Raw genomic sequence first — 12,001 nt, 5'->3', positions numbered from 1 at the left:
TTCAGCATGGGCTCCCCTTAGAAGGCCCCCTAGGTGGCACCTAGGACAGACAATGGTCTCATACCAGGGCAGTTAGCTGAGCTCTGTAATGCCACAGATACGCTGCTATTGGCACTTAAACTGAAAGCTTTCGTTCATCTGCATAAGATGCAAATGTTCTGCTGTATTGCAGTGTAGAAATACCCCCAAATTTCCTGCCTTCAAACCCCTCAAATGTATTTGAAATGCCAACTGGAGAGTTATAGCAAGCACAGAAACTTCCCTAAAGTCATGACTACTTCAGGACTTTCATTATCATCTCCTGTTGTGAACAATTTACCAAGAAGTTTACTCTTTGGACTAAACTAGGGGCTGGTAATCTATGACCTGCAGGACAGATCCAGTCTCTTTTGCGGTCTGTGTTTTACTAAAGGCCCAGTGATTCCCTGTTACAGGCTAGCCATTGGATTCACTCCAGATTCCAGGTTCCGCATTGTACGAAGGGCCAGCTAATCTTGCTGCAGGCTACAACAGGAGAGCTTGTGAGCAATGTTGGATCAGGGCTCTGTGCAGGGCAGTGCGGCCTCTGCTCACCAAATTAACAACTCTGAATTGTCCCTCACAATGTCTTTCAGAGGCTGCATGGTGGGGGAGGGGAGGGATCAGCCCCTCTGCACAAAGCAGGAACTGGGGTGCAGCACGGGATGGGCAGCACCATCCAGATCTAGGTGGCCCACTGTTAGTAAAAGGTTATCAACCCCTGCACTTAACATTACCTTGCTTCATCTCAGCCAGAGGAAAGGTCTGGCCAATGCTTCCTCTGGCCTTAGTGAGTTATGCAAAGGGGTGAACAATACCATATTTTCTCAAATCTAAGTTGACTCTGAATTTAGGATGGCCCCTCAATTATCAGATTCTATATACGGAAAATGTATACATTTGTTATGATTTTTCTTGTATTGAATATAAGTATTGAAGGGTTGCCCTGAATTTATCCCTCCCTGCTGCTATAGCAAGGAAAATAGTGGTGGGGGAGGGGTGTCTGGTGGCTGGGGGGTGATCAGGTGGCTCTCCTGGCTCTCTGCCCCACCCTCCACTTCTCCTTGAAGCCTCCCCCCACCATACTACTGGCATGCTCCCACTCACAGCTCCCCACAGCCTCTTCCCCACCCCAACCCACCACCTCTTCCTGGGCCCTGTTCCCTCCCAGAGCATGGCACATGGAAACTCACCCCTTGCTGGGCCATGCAGCAGTGCCAGTGTTGCTGACTGGCCAGGCAGGGGACACAGTTTCTATGTGCTCCATGCCAGGGAGGGAACCCACACCAAGCCAGAGATGAGCTGCACTTAATAGTAAGTGGGGAGAAGGAGGAAGGGGGAGGGCAGAAGTTCCAGAGGGCAAGCAGAGGCAGGGCAGGAGACTGATTCTGGCTTAGAACCAGGCTCAGGGCCAGGGGTCAGAGCTGCAGCAGCTGCCTGCCCCTCCCTCACCTTTCCTCCCCCCACTTTGTACATGAATCTAAGACAAGGGGCTTTTTCCTCCCTGTTTTGAATTCAAGTAAATACAGTAATTCTCTTAATCTGAAAAAAAAGCATAGTACACATCACTGAATTTGCCATTGGCCATTTTCAGAACTGTTTACAAAAAAAAAAAAACAAAGAATAGGCTTTCAATGTGCTGGGAAAAATAAGTAATGTGGTGCTTGCAACACTAGTAACTTTTGCAGCTTCAGAAGCTATGATACTACCACAGGCTGGAATCAGTGTCTAAGCACAAATGTTTTCAGTGCAGAAATCTTTTTCTACTGACATATTTGAAACGTATAAACAGACTGCACTGAAATCCTTATACCTCAGTAGAGTTAACATGTTCCTCCAAAAGGAATCTGGTAAGTTCCTCTTAGCCTGATTATTCTGATTCTTGTGGTTTCCCTCTCCTGTTTGGGGTGTGCACAGGAAAAGACAAGAAATCAAAAGAGCACACAATAGTTTTCATTAATGTGATGTTGAGGTTATGTACTTGGTCACTGAATGTTAACAAAGATGGAAGAATGCCTGACTTGCAAGTGCCCTGTGTCACAAGACCCTAACCATCCAGAAGTAATGGGAAAGATTACCACTGAAGGGGAAGAGGAGAAGCTTGTTTTTAAGTCCATATATTTATCAGAAATCCATGCAACACCACCACACCCAGAAACATAAGACCTCTAGGCTGATATCAGCTCTCCCCTGTACTATACCCCCAAAAGTTATTCTTCTTGTCTGCTCTAACCCCTCCCTCCCTCCCTTCTGGGAATTAGAAAAGTGTGAACATAACAAGCAACAAGCATGGTGGGTGCTTTGCACCTGTTAAAATCAGGACGTGAATTTTAACATATGCTGACATAAAAACATACTTGAGTTTACACAGACATGCACACACACATTCATTTCTAGGACTTTATGCTTCCTATGGATTTATTTAAACAGAATGGGAAGACAGAGTAATGGAGGACCACTGAACAGTAATGGACTTACTGGAAAGGCAAGGGGTCATATTGTAAAAAAAACTCCAGTTGTAAGAACACAATTTCACACACAAACACGTAGCACATCAATCTGAGCAGAGTTGCAAATTAAGTTGCTAGCAGTACTGTCTATCATCATTTCACTTCAGGTCTACAATTGTATACAAAAATAGGAAGCCATTTCTGAAAAGCAACCCCCTCTTCCCCACAACTGACTATTTATTGCAGTTTATAATAAAGTTGTCATTGTACACACACCATACAAAAAGGAGAACAAGGCCCTGGTTCAGTCAGAATTTACTCCACATGTAATGCCTTTTTTCTGCTAGGACACTTGATAAATATGTCTATTACTGTGTTATGGCACTTTCTCTCTAGTATGCTATCTACATGCAGTTTATTACATGCTTTCCAAGTAAATGATTATAATAGACACTGGTGCCTGAAGCAGTACAAAGTACTGCAAGATGTGTCACATATATGGCTAACGTTGCTGAGCAACAGAGTCTTACGTAGTGCCGTTGTACAAAAGCACTTTGTGACTGAAGGCTGTTCTGCAATGCCTACGTACAGAAAAGGGGTAAAACTCTGGTCAAATATTCCTCCTTAAGTTGAATGACTCCTGAGACTTTAACTCTGTAACTTCAATTTCCTATCTAAATCCAGTCAAATTAACAATTTTGGCCTGATGACAATATCCCTGATACAGGGTTACTCGCTATAGGTAATCAGTTAGTTGGGCATACTACCTGCAAGGCAAGAGTTCAGTGAAACCTGAAGGGTTTTCTTAGAGACCTGAGTGTCAAGTCTTCAGGTTCATATCTCAGCAGTGCAATCCTGAGCTCTTGTAAGCAAATCAGGTGGAATCTGCAGTTTACTGTGGGCGGCTCTACACAGGATGCTTAATGCACAGTAGCCTAATAATACTGCGCAGTAGCGTGCCAGGCAAAAACTGTGCTAATATGCTACCACACAGTAGTATTAGGCTACTGCTCAGTAAGCGTCACAAAAAACACCCCCATGCACCTGGCTCTACTGTGCAGTAACTGTAGTTACTACACTGAGTTAGTACTTCATTAAGAAAGTACTAAACAAAATGTGCAGTAACTACTGCACATTAATGAATGTGTAGACATGCTCACTGTGTATGTATTTCAGGTGACTCTCAGAAACCTAAATCCTTTTTCATTCCACAATGAGTGGCACCCTTTGTAATAGTAAGATTTGTGCCAGTCACCTTTGCTATCATTTCTGTGAGCCACTCTAAGTTTGTCATTATTCACAGAGTTTCACATACCTTGTAAATTTCAGTGCAAGAACTTTGTATCATGTTCACATTCATCACAAGGGGGAGCCTTTCTGCCTCAAAAACTAAAGCTGCTCTCTTTGCATCCTCAAAAGCTTGTCTATATTTTTTTTCTTTTTTTCAGTTTTTGAGGAAACATGCCCGTTGGGCCTGGTTGTTGAGGGAATGTCTCTGTAAGGAAGAACATCTAGCTCACAGATACCTCTGTGGGAAAGACTGATAAGTGTGCTGGTGATAACTGGTATTGATGCAGTTCATAAAATATGAGGGCATAAACCTCCCCACTTCCAGGTTGGAAAGCTGAGGATGTAGAATTTTAAATAAAATATTACTTTCATTGTTACTGAAATACTAACTACCAAAAGTCAGCTTTTATATAAAAAACCTACTGACTTCCCAGTATCTGTGGGTTAAGCATGTCTGAACTGGAAGGCACATATATTTAAAATATCTTTTTTTTAAAGAGAGGTGACCATACTGTACCTCAGGGATATCAATCATTCTCCTTAACTTCTGATCTCTCCAGTTCCAATCCAAAATCAGATATTTCAAAGAGTTCAAGCTAAGGCCATCTGAAAAAGACAGTGCAAATTTGACAATAAAAGTAATGTGACACATGCTTATCAAAATTATTTTTGTCTTTTATATCTTTTGTTGTCTGCTCCCAAGGCAACTCATGGTTGAAAATTAAACACTTTGTTTGCCCATTAAAAAATGAATGCAACGATACTGCATTCTTTACTGCATAATTCCAGGCCTTTCTGGAAGCTAAACAAAAAAGGAGAGCAACTACTCTTACTAGGCATATCAACAGCTAATAGTCTTCCTGCAAATAATTCTCCAAGCTTCCTTTTCCTAAAACCAAAGATATTGGATTTCTATGGCTAAGGATGAGCTGGTAAGTTACAAGAACCCAGGCTTGAAAGATCCCATCAGTGGAACCCTACATGCCTACTGGGTAATGCCATCATTTTTATGCCAGTTTTCTGTTATTCTGGGTCCCCTCTACATGTTACATCTATTACACAACTACCTGGTTAACTGGGCAATTAATTTAAACTGGCTACATGTGCAAATTAACTATGGCACTTTAAAAAGGTCCAACCAGCTATTAAATTATTGCTGGAAAACATGTAATAACTCCATAGAGGATTTCTATCCAGCTTTAACTTGCACATGTAACCTGTGTCCCCTGGCTGGGAGACTGCAACTGCTGAGATCTCCTAGCTGCAGGGTGCATGGGCCATCTCCAAGGCTGTGAGATCACAGCAACTGCAGTCTTTCAGTCACAGAGCTTGTGGTGCACCCCATGGCTGGCAGATTGCAACAGCTGCGGTCTCTCAGCCATGGGCTCCATAGGGCAACCCTGCAGCTGGGATCCCCCTCAGCTGAGAGGGCTCCCAGCCATGGGAACTTGCTTCTTGCCGGTGCAGAGGGAGCATCGGCTCCCCCTGCATCAGCAATAAGGCATGATGGGATCTGGTTCACGATCCAACAATCATGCTTCCTGTCATGCATGTGTAGCATGGCAGGGGTGATTGTGCAGATAATGCATTAGATCCCATAGCATTTTTACCTGCACATGTAGAAGGGGCCTCAGAGATCAGACATTTCAACACCAAACTCAAACAGCTCAAATGTGAGGAAGGAGGCATGGTCAAGCTCTGCCCCTCCTTACTCAATCACATTTCCTTTTGAAGCAGTCATATTGGTAATTTAACAACACCGGCTCTGCACTGTGATGCTGAGTTGTGATATCTGAACTCTGCTGGAAAAGACAGCCCAAATAAACCACCATTCTTGTGCTTCCTGGAGGGAGAGATGATGGAGGCTTACGCCACAGCCAGCTCCCTCCCTTCAGATGCATCACAGAGCAGGGTATAGCTTTTTTGAACTGCCTGGAAAAAGGATCCATCATGATAAGGTAGGTATTTTCACCACATATTGTTTTTATAAGTGCTTACTTAAGAAGCAAATTATATGGCAAAAGGTTCTGGATTTGGGCTCCCCTTAAGACTGCATGCTATGGTGTCTTCTGTCATTAGTTCTTTTTAACTAAATCAGGGCATTTTTAAATCTTAGATTCTTGATCTAATTTTGACCAACACTTGTGACAGCAGAAATAAAAAAAAATGCCACAGGCTAGTCACCAGATTTACAGGCTCAAGTCAGAATAGAAATCTCCCACCTTGCTCTACTAGCGCTTTGATCCTCCCAGGTGTCCCAACACCCAGGTGGGTGACACATTTCTCCAGCAGGTTCATCTGGTCTTTTATCTAATTCAAGGACAGAGAGGAGGGAAAAGATGCAAAAGAAGTAAAACCACAAGTGTTTTGTATTCCTTTCAAACACCATGCTTTACTCCAAATAGCATAGTACCTCTTCTTACATAACTTAAAAAGACACCAAAAACCTTCACTTCTCAGACTAAAAATGGACTATTCCCCAGAGATTTTCAAAGACACAACAAGCAGATACCATTCCAGCTCCCCTTAAAAGTGGTCAGGCATTTGTGCCTTTGAAAGTCTTCTGTTGAACTGACTCTTCTCAGTGCCAACAGCAATCGCCTGCCTCCTCTCCAAACTAGTCCTCTCAGACTGTATGGAGAGATTTTCACCTCGGGGATCTTAAGGGAAATTGAACTTTGCACTAATCAACCCCAGATGAGATGGTAAGGAAAGGATGAAATAAGCTGTATGGCATTTACCTGTTTGATAATAAGCACATGAAGGGATATATAAACATATGAAGGGACAAATTTTCAGCCACAGCATCTGATACAAGCATCATTTGCACACATAAGCAAGCACTTACATTGTGCACAACAAACATAAGTGCAAGTTCAGGTTGTGGATACAAATACAAGCAGGTGCTTCTTTGGTTTGGTTTCTAAAACGAGCACAAAATCAGAGGCTGGTTTGAGGCAAGTTGAAAAGTTGGCCCAAAATATCTGACTGGGTCCCACATACCATATTTACTTAAATCCAAGACAAGGGTTTTTTCCCCCATTCACTCTGGGGAAAAGAAACCTTGTCTAGGATTCAAGTACAGCCAAGGACAGATGGCTGCTGTGGCTCCAGCCCCAGCCCCAGCCCCAGCCCCAGCCCCAGCTCAGGGGAGGTTGTGTGATGAAGGTGGGGGAGTGCAGGAGATTGTGTGGCGAGGGAAGTGGAAGAGCATGGCAGAGACTGTATGGTTCATGTGTAGTGGAGCACAGGGAAGATAATGTAGCAGCAGGGAAGCTGGAACGGGGACTAGAACTGCCACCACTGCTGCCACCTGGCCAGAGCCAGAGCCACCACATGCTCTATCATGCCCTGGGTCAGAGCTGGAGCCACCACACAGGGTGAGTAGGGGGAGTGGGGAGGGGAGCAGGGCAGGTAATGGTGGGGGGGGCACAAGTCCTGTGGGGCAAAGTGTCTACCCTGCACTGCTTTCCCTGCTACAGTGGCGGGAAGATGAATTTAAGACAGCCCCGTGATAATTAGAAAATTGTCCACGTATGGAATCTAGTTACTGGGGAGGTTGTCATATATTTGAAGTAATTTTGGATTCAGGTAAATAACAATATGGATGTTTATGGATGTTCTATCTATGTTCTGTATGGCTCCAGAGTTGGTGTCATCAAGCGGGTTGTGGCTTCTTCAACCATGACTCACATTTCCACAAAAGGAGCACCCTGGGGTGGGGTGGTCTTCATCTCTCTTCAAAAGGTAAGAGTCTGTTCTCTTACAGGTTGACTGATCTCCTCTGCAGGACTTTACACTAGGTTTGTCGGGGGGCAGGGATGCAGACAAGTGACAACCTAGGATCAACAAACCATGAGCCATGCACTGTAACAGCCCACATAAGTACTAAGGGGCCCAGTGGGCATCAGGATGGGGGGCACCAAGGGCACCCATCGTGTGGCTCAAATGTCTCTATACTAATGATAGGAACATGGGGGACAAGCAGGAGGAACTCACACTCCTGGTTGCAAACAAAAACTTCGATCTAGTTGAGCTAACTGAAACTTGGTGGGACCCTACCCATGACTGGGGAGTAAACATTGAGGGCTACAGGCTGTACAGATGAGCTACAGTAGGGAGAAAAAGGGGAGGTGTGGTTCTCTACATGAAGGAGCAATATACATCTTCCATAATCAAGGTGGGATCAGAGGAGGGGCAAAATGAGGTATTGTGGGTCAGAATGAAAGGGGGTTGGGGGGAAAGGGACTTGGTAGTGGGGGTCTACTACAGGCCACCACATCAGGAGGAGGAGTTGGACATGGAATTCTACAGACAGCTCTCAGAGGCCGTACAGTCAAGGGACATGGTTGTCATGGGTGACCTAAACTACCTGGACATCTGCTGGGAGGAACAGTCAGCTAGATCCAACTGTTCACATAGGTTCTTAACCTGCAGACAGGACCTTCACCTAACACAGGAAGTATACAGTCCCACTAGGGAAAACGCCTTGCCGGACTTGGTGCTGGCTACAGGGGATGATTTATTGGGAGATCTACTGACATGAGGTAACCTAGGGGACAGTGACCATCACTTGACTGAATTCACTATCTGGCACAGTGTGGGGAAGATAACCAATAGGGCAGAAGTGCTAGACTTTGGAAAGGCTAACTTCAGTGTGCTCAGGAGATTTGTTAGCGAGGCACTGAAGAACAGGAGAATTGGTGAGATGGGAGTCCAAGAAGAGTGGTTGTTCCTAAAGGGAGCAGTCCTAAAGGCACAAAAGGAGACAATCCCCTTGCATAGGAAAGGGGGCCAAGGGGCGGCAAAGGGGCCAAGAAACCCTCTTGGCTGAACAGGGAAATCCAGGAAAGCATTGTGGCAAAAAAGAGGCATATAGGCTGTGAAAGCAGGGGATAGTTACCAAGGCAGAGTATACCTACTTGGCCCGTACTCGCAGGGAGGCAGTCAGAAAGGCCAAAGCAGAAATGGAACTTAGGCTGGCAACAAAAATTAAAGACAACAAAAAGTTCTTCTTCAGGTATATAGAAAGCAAAAAGGCGGCACAGGGTAGCATAGGCCCCCTACAAGACAAACAAGAGCAATTAGTGACAGAGAAGGGGGACAAAGCTGAGCTCTTCAATGAGTTCTTTGCCTCTGTATTCCTGAGCTCAGATCAGGACAAACCTCCCAATTGGATCACAGATAGGCATAAAGGGGGAACCAGCCCACCAACTGTTAGCACAGACTTAGCGAAGAGATACTTGGAGGGGCTAGACGTGTTTAAAGTCAGCAGGCCCGGATGATCTTCATCCAAGAGTGCTGAAGGAACTGCCCAGTGTCATAGCAGAGCCATTGACATGGCTGTTTGAGCACTCTTGGTGCTCAGGTCAGGTGCCAGAGGACTGGAAAAGGGCCAATGTGGTCCCTATTTTCAAGAAGGGGAGGAAGGAGGATCCTGGTAACTATAGATCAGTTAGTCTCACCTCTATCCTCGGGGAAACCTTTGAAAAAATTATTAAGGATCACATTTCTGGGAGTCCAGCAGGGAAAGAAATGCTAAAAGGCAACCAGCATGGATTCATAGCAGGTAGAGCCTGCCTGACTAACCTTGTTTCTTTTTACGACCAGGTCACAAAATGTTTAGATGCAGGAATTGAGGTGGATGTTATTTACTTGGATTTTAAGGCCTTTGATACAGTATCTTATTATATTCTTATAGATAAACTGAGTGACTGTGACGTAGATGATTACACGGTCAGGTGGGTAGTAAATTGGCTTAGGGGTCGCACCCAGAGAGTGTTGGTGGATGGGTCGGTATCAGCCTGGAAAGATGTGGGCAATGGAGTCCCACACAGCTTAGTACTTGGACCGATGTTGTTCAATGACTTCATCAGTGAGTTGGATGAGGGTGTGGAAAGCACTCTATCCAAATTCGCAGATGATACCAAATTATGGGGTAAAGTTAATATACCAGAGGGCAGGGAACAAATCCAGGCGGATCTGGACAGGTTGGAAAAGTGGACGGAACAAAGTGGGATGCAGTTCAATAAGAACAAGTGCAAGGTGCTGCACCTAGAGAGAAGGAATCATTAACACACTTACAGGCTGGGGGACAACCTTCTCAGCAGCACAGCAACAGAAAGGGATCTTGGAGCCCCAGTTGACTTCAAGATGAACGTGAGTCGTCAATGTGATGAAGTGATCAGTTAAGCTAACCACACTTTATCATGCATTAGCAAATGCATGACAAACAGGTCCAAGGAGGTGATACTTCCCCTTTATGAGGCACTGGTCAGGCTGCAGTTGGAGTACTGTGTCCAGTTTTGGGTGCCACATTTCAAGAGGGATGTGGACACCTTGAGAGGGTTCAGAGGAGGGCCACTTGTGTGGTTTAGGGCCTGAAGGCAAAGCCCTTCAAGGAGAGATTGAGGGCCCTGGATCAATAGAAGGCTGAGAGGTGATCTTGTGGCTGCCTACAAATTCATCTGGAGGGGGAAGGGGAAAGGGTGGGGGACAGCAAGAAATCGGAGATGCTCTGTTTACCAGGGCACCCCTTGGGGTAACTAGAAACAATGGCCACAAACTGACGGAGAGCAGATTTAGGTTAGACATCAGGAAGAACTTATTTACAGTAAGGGTTGCCAAAATCTGGAATGGGCTTCCAAGGGAGGTAGTGCTCTCTCCTACCTTGGGGGTCTTTAAGAAGAGGCTAGTCTTGCACCTGGATGGGGTCATCTGACCCCAGCGCTCTTTCCTGCCCAGGGCAGGGGGTTGGGCTCGATGATCTGCTGAGGTCCCTTTTGACCCAAACAAACAAACATCTATAAACAACATATGCAAGAACTTGAACAGCACATAAAGACACAAAGTACAAGAGAAAATGGGGAGGGCCTGGAGGCACTGCTTGTAATCACATAAGAGGCTACAAAGAGGAAACCTTATGTAGTGATGTAATTGAAACACATTATTACTGCCAAAGGCAGTGACATACGACTGGTTAGCCATATTATCAAAGTAATCTTAAAACCTGCTCACCTTTATGTGTTTTGCAAACAATTTCAGAACTTTGCAGTCTCCTTTGAATGCTGTCATTGACCTAGCATCGGATAAATTAAAAATATAACTGAGATATCAGTCCTGCAATGAAGAGTGCACAAGGGGGAAAGCAAAAGGACTTTCTAGTACAATGATGAGAGATTGGATTTTTCAATGTTAGTAAACAATTCCAACTGACTGACTTGTACTTTCAAAATCTCCCTTCAAATAATGATGTATATGTATGATAATCTCCACAATCATGATAATAAGAGATGATAATCTCTTTTAAGTAGTTCCAAGGGTACATAAACAATGAGGGTGTGATTTAGGAGCAATTAACACAAGCTATTTAGATGTGCATTTAGATAATATTTAAAGGACAGGTAGGGCTGTGCTTTCAAAATTAATTTATTCTAAAATCACTGACTGAGCAATTGCCAAATTTAAAAACAAAAATCTTTCCACCATGGAACACAAGACCTGCAGTGAACCATTCCCTACTGGCAAAGCTAAGATTTATAGTTTCCTTATGTAATGCCACACTTAGGACTACCATCCCTCCTGGCCTCCCATAACCTTCACTGCAAGAGGAGCTTCAATTATCTTCACTCCAGTTACTCAGAAGTCTTGTTTATCCAAAGGTGAGAACAGTTCCCTGAGACTCCACTTTGACACAAAATTCTCTATGAAGAAACCACTCTATACTACATAAATATAAACTATGCAGGACAAAATAAATGTAAAATTCATCCAGCCTGGCTCTTCTCCACTTGATTATTGGGCCACAGGATACCCTCAAGAATTGGGATGAAGGCAAAAAAGTCAATTGCAGGAGTTGTCATTGACTGTAATAAAATTATCACTACACATGCATCTGACTGTGCAGGTCTTACTGCGGAGTCCTTTAGTATTTGCTTTAGCCTGTGCCATTACCACTGTTACTGCGTAGTCCCGGTGGCACACAGGTCATTTCTGACTCTACTGTGCAGTAGCTGGTGCCACAGTTCATGCCCACTGATGCTATGTTGCCGTAGCTTGTCACTACAGAAACATAGCATCTTGTGTAGACACGCCCACTGATAAATTGTTTACTGCTACTTCTGCAAGGGGACAGCATGAAGACTACAGGCCTCAAATAGTCTTTGGCCAATGTGAGAACCAAGAAGCTTTAACATAGACAATGGGAAACAAAGACCAGACACGCAGACCTCTGCTAAGGTCCT

The 12,001-nt window shown here is 44.5% G+C and overlaps 1 protein-coding gene across 1 annotated transcript in view; it reads right to left on the bottom strand.

Moving 5' to 3' along the window:
- The window catches only part of CMSS1 (cms1 ribosomal small subunit homolog (yeast)), a 201,334-nt gene that overhangs the window by 957 nt on the left and 188,376 nt on the right, over window positions 1–12,001 (bottom strand). The window contains exons 8-11 of the mRNA XM_025213837.1: window positions 10,776–10,836; window positions 8,681–8,737; window positions 5,981–6,068; window positions 4,276–4,364 (exon numbers count right to left, since the gene is read on the bottom strand). Of these exons, the coding sequence (XP_025069622.1) occupies window positions 4,276–4,364; window positions 5,981–6,068; window positions 8,681–8,737; window positions 10,776–10,836 (295 nt within the window). The remainder of the gene's footprint in view (window positions 1–4,275; window positions 4,365–5,980; window positions 6,069–8,680; window positions 8,738–10,775; window positions 10,837–12,001) is intronic.

This window comes from Alligator sinensis, unplaced genomic scaffold, assembly GCF_000455745.1.
Source record: "Alligator sinensis unplaced genomic scaffold, ASM45574v1 scaffold622_1, whole genome shotgun sequence".
In the NCBI taxonomy this organism is placed as follows: domain Eukaryota; kingdom Metazoa; phylum Chordata; order Crocodylia; family Alligatoridae; genus Alligator; species Alligator sinensis.
Note: the sequence above shows the minus strand (reverse complement) of the source record. Positions and strands in the feature narration are given on the sequence as shown.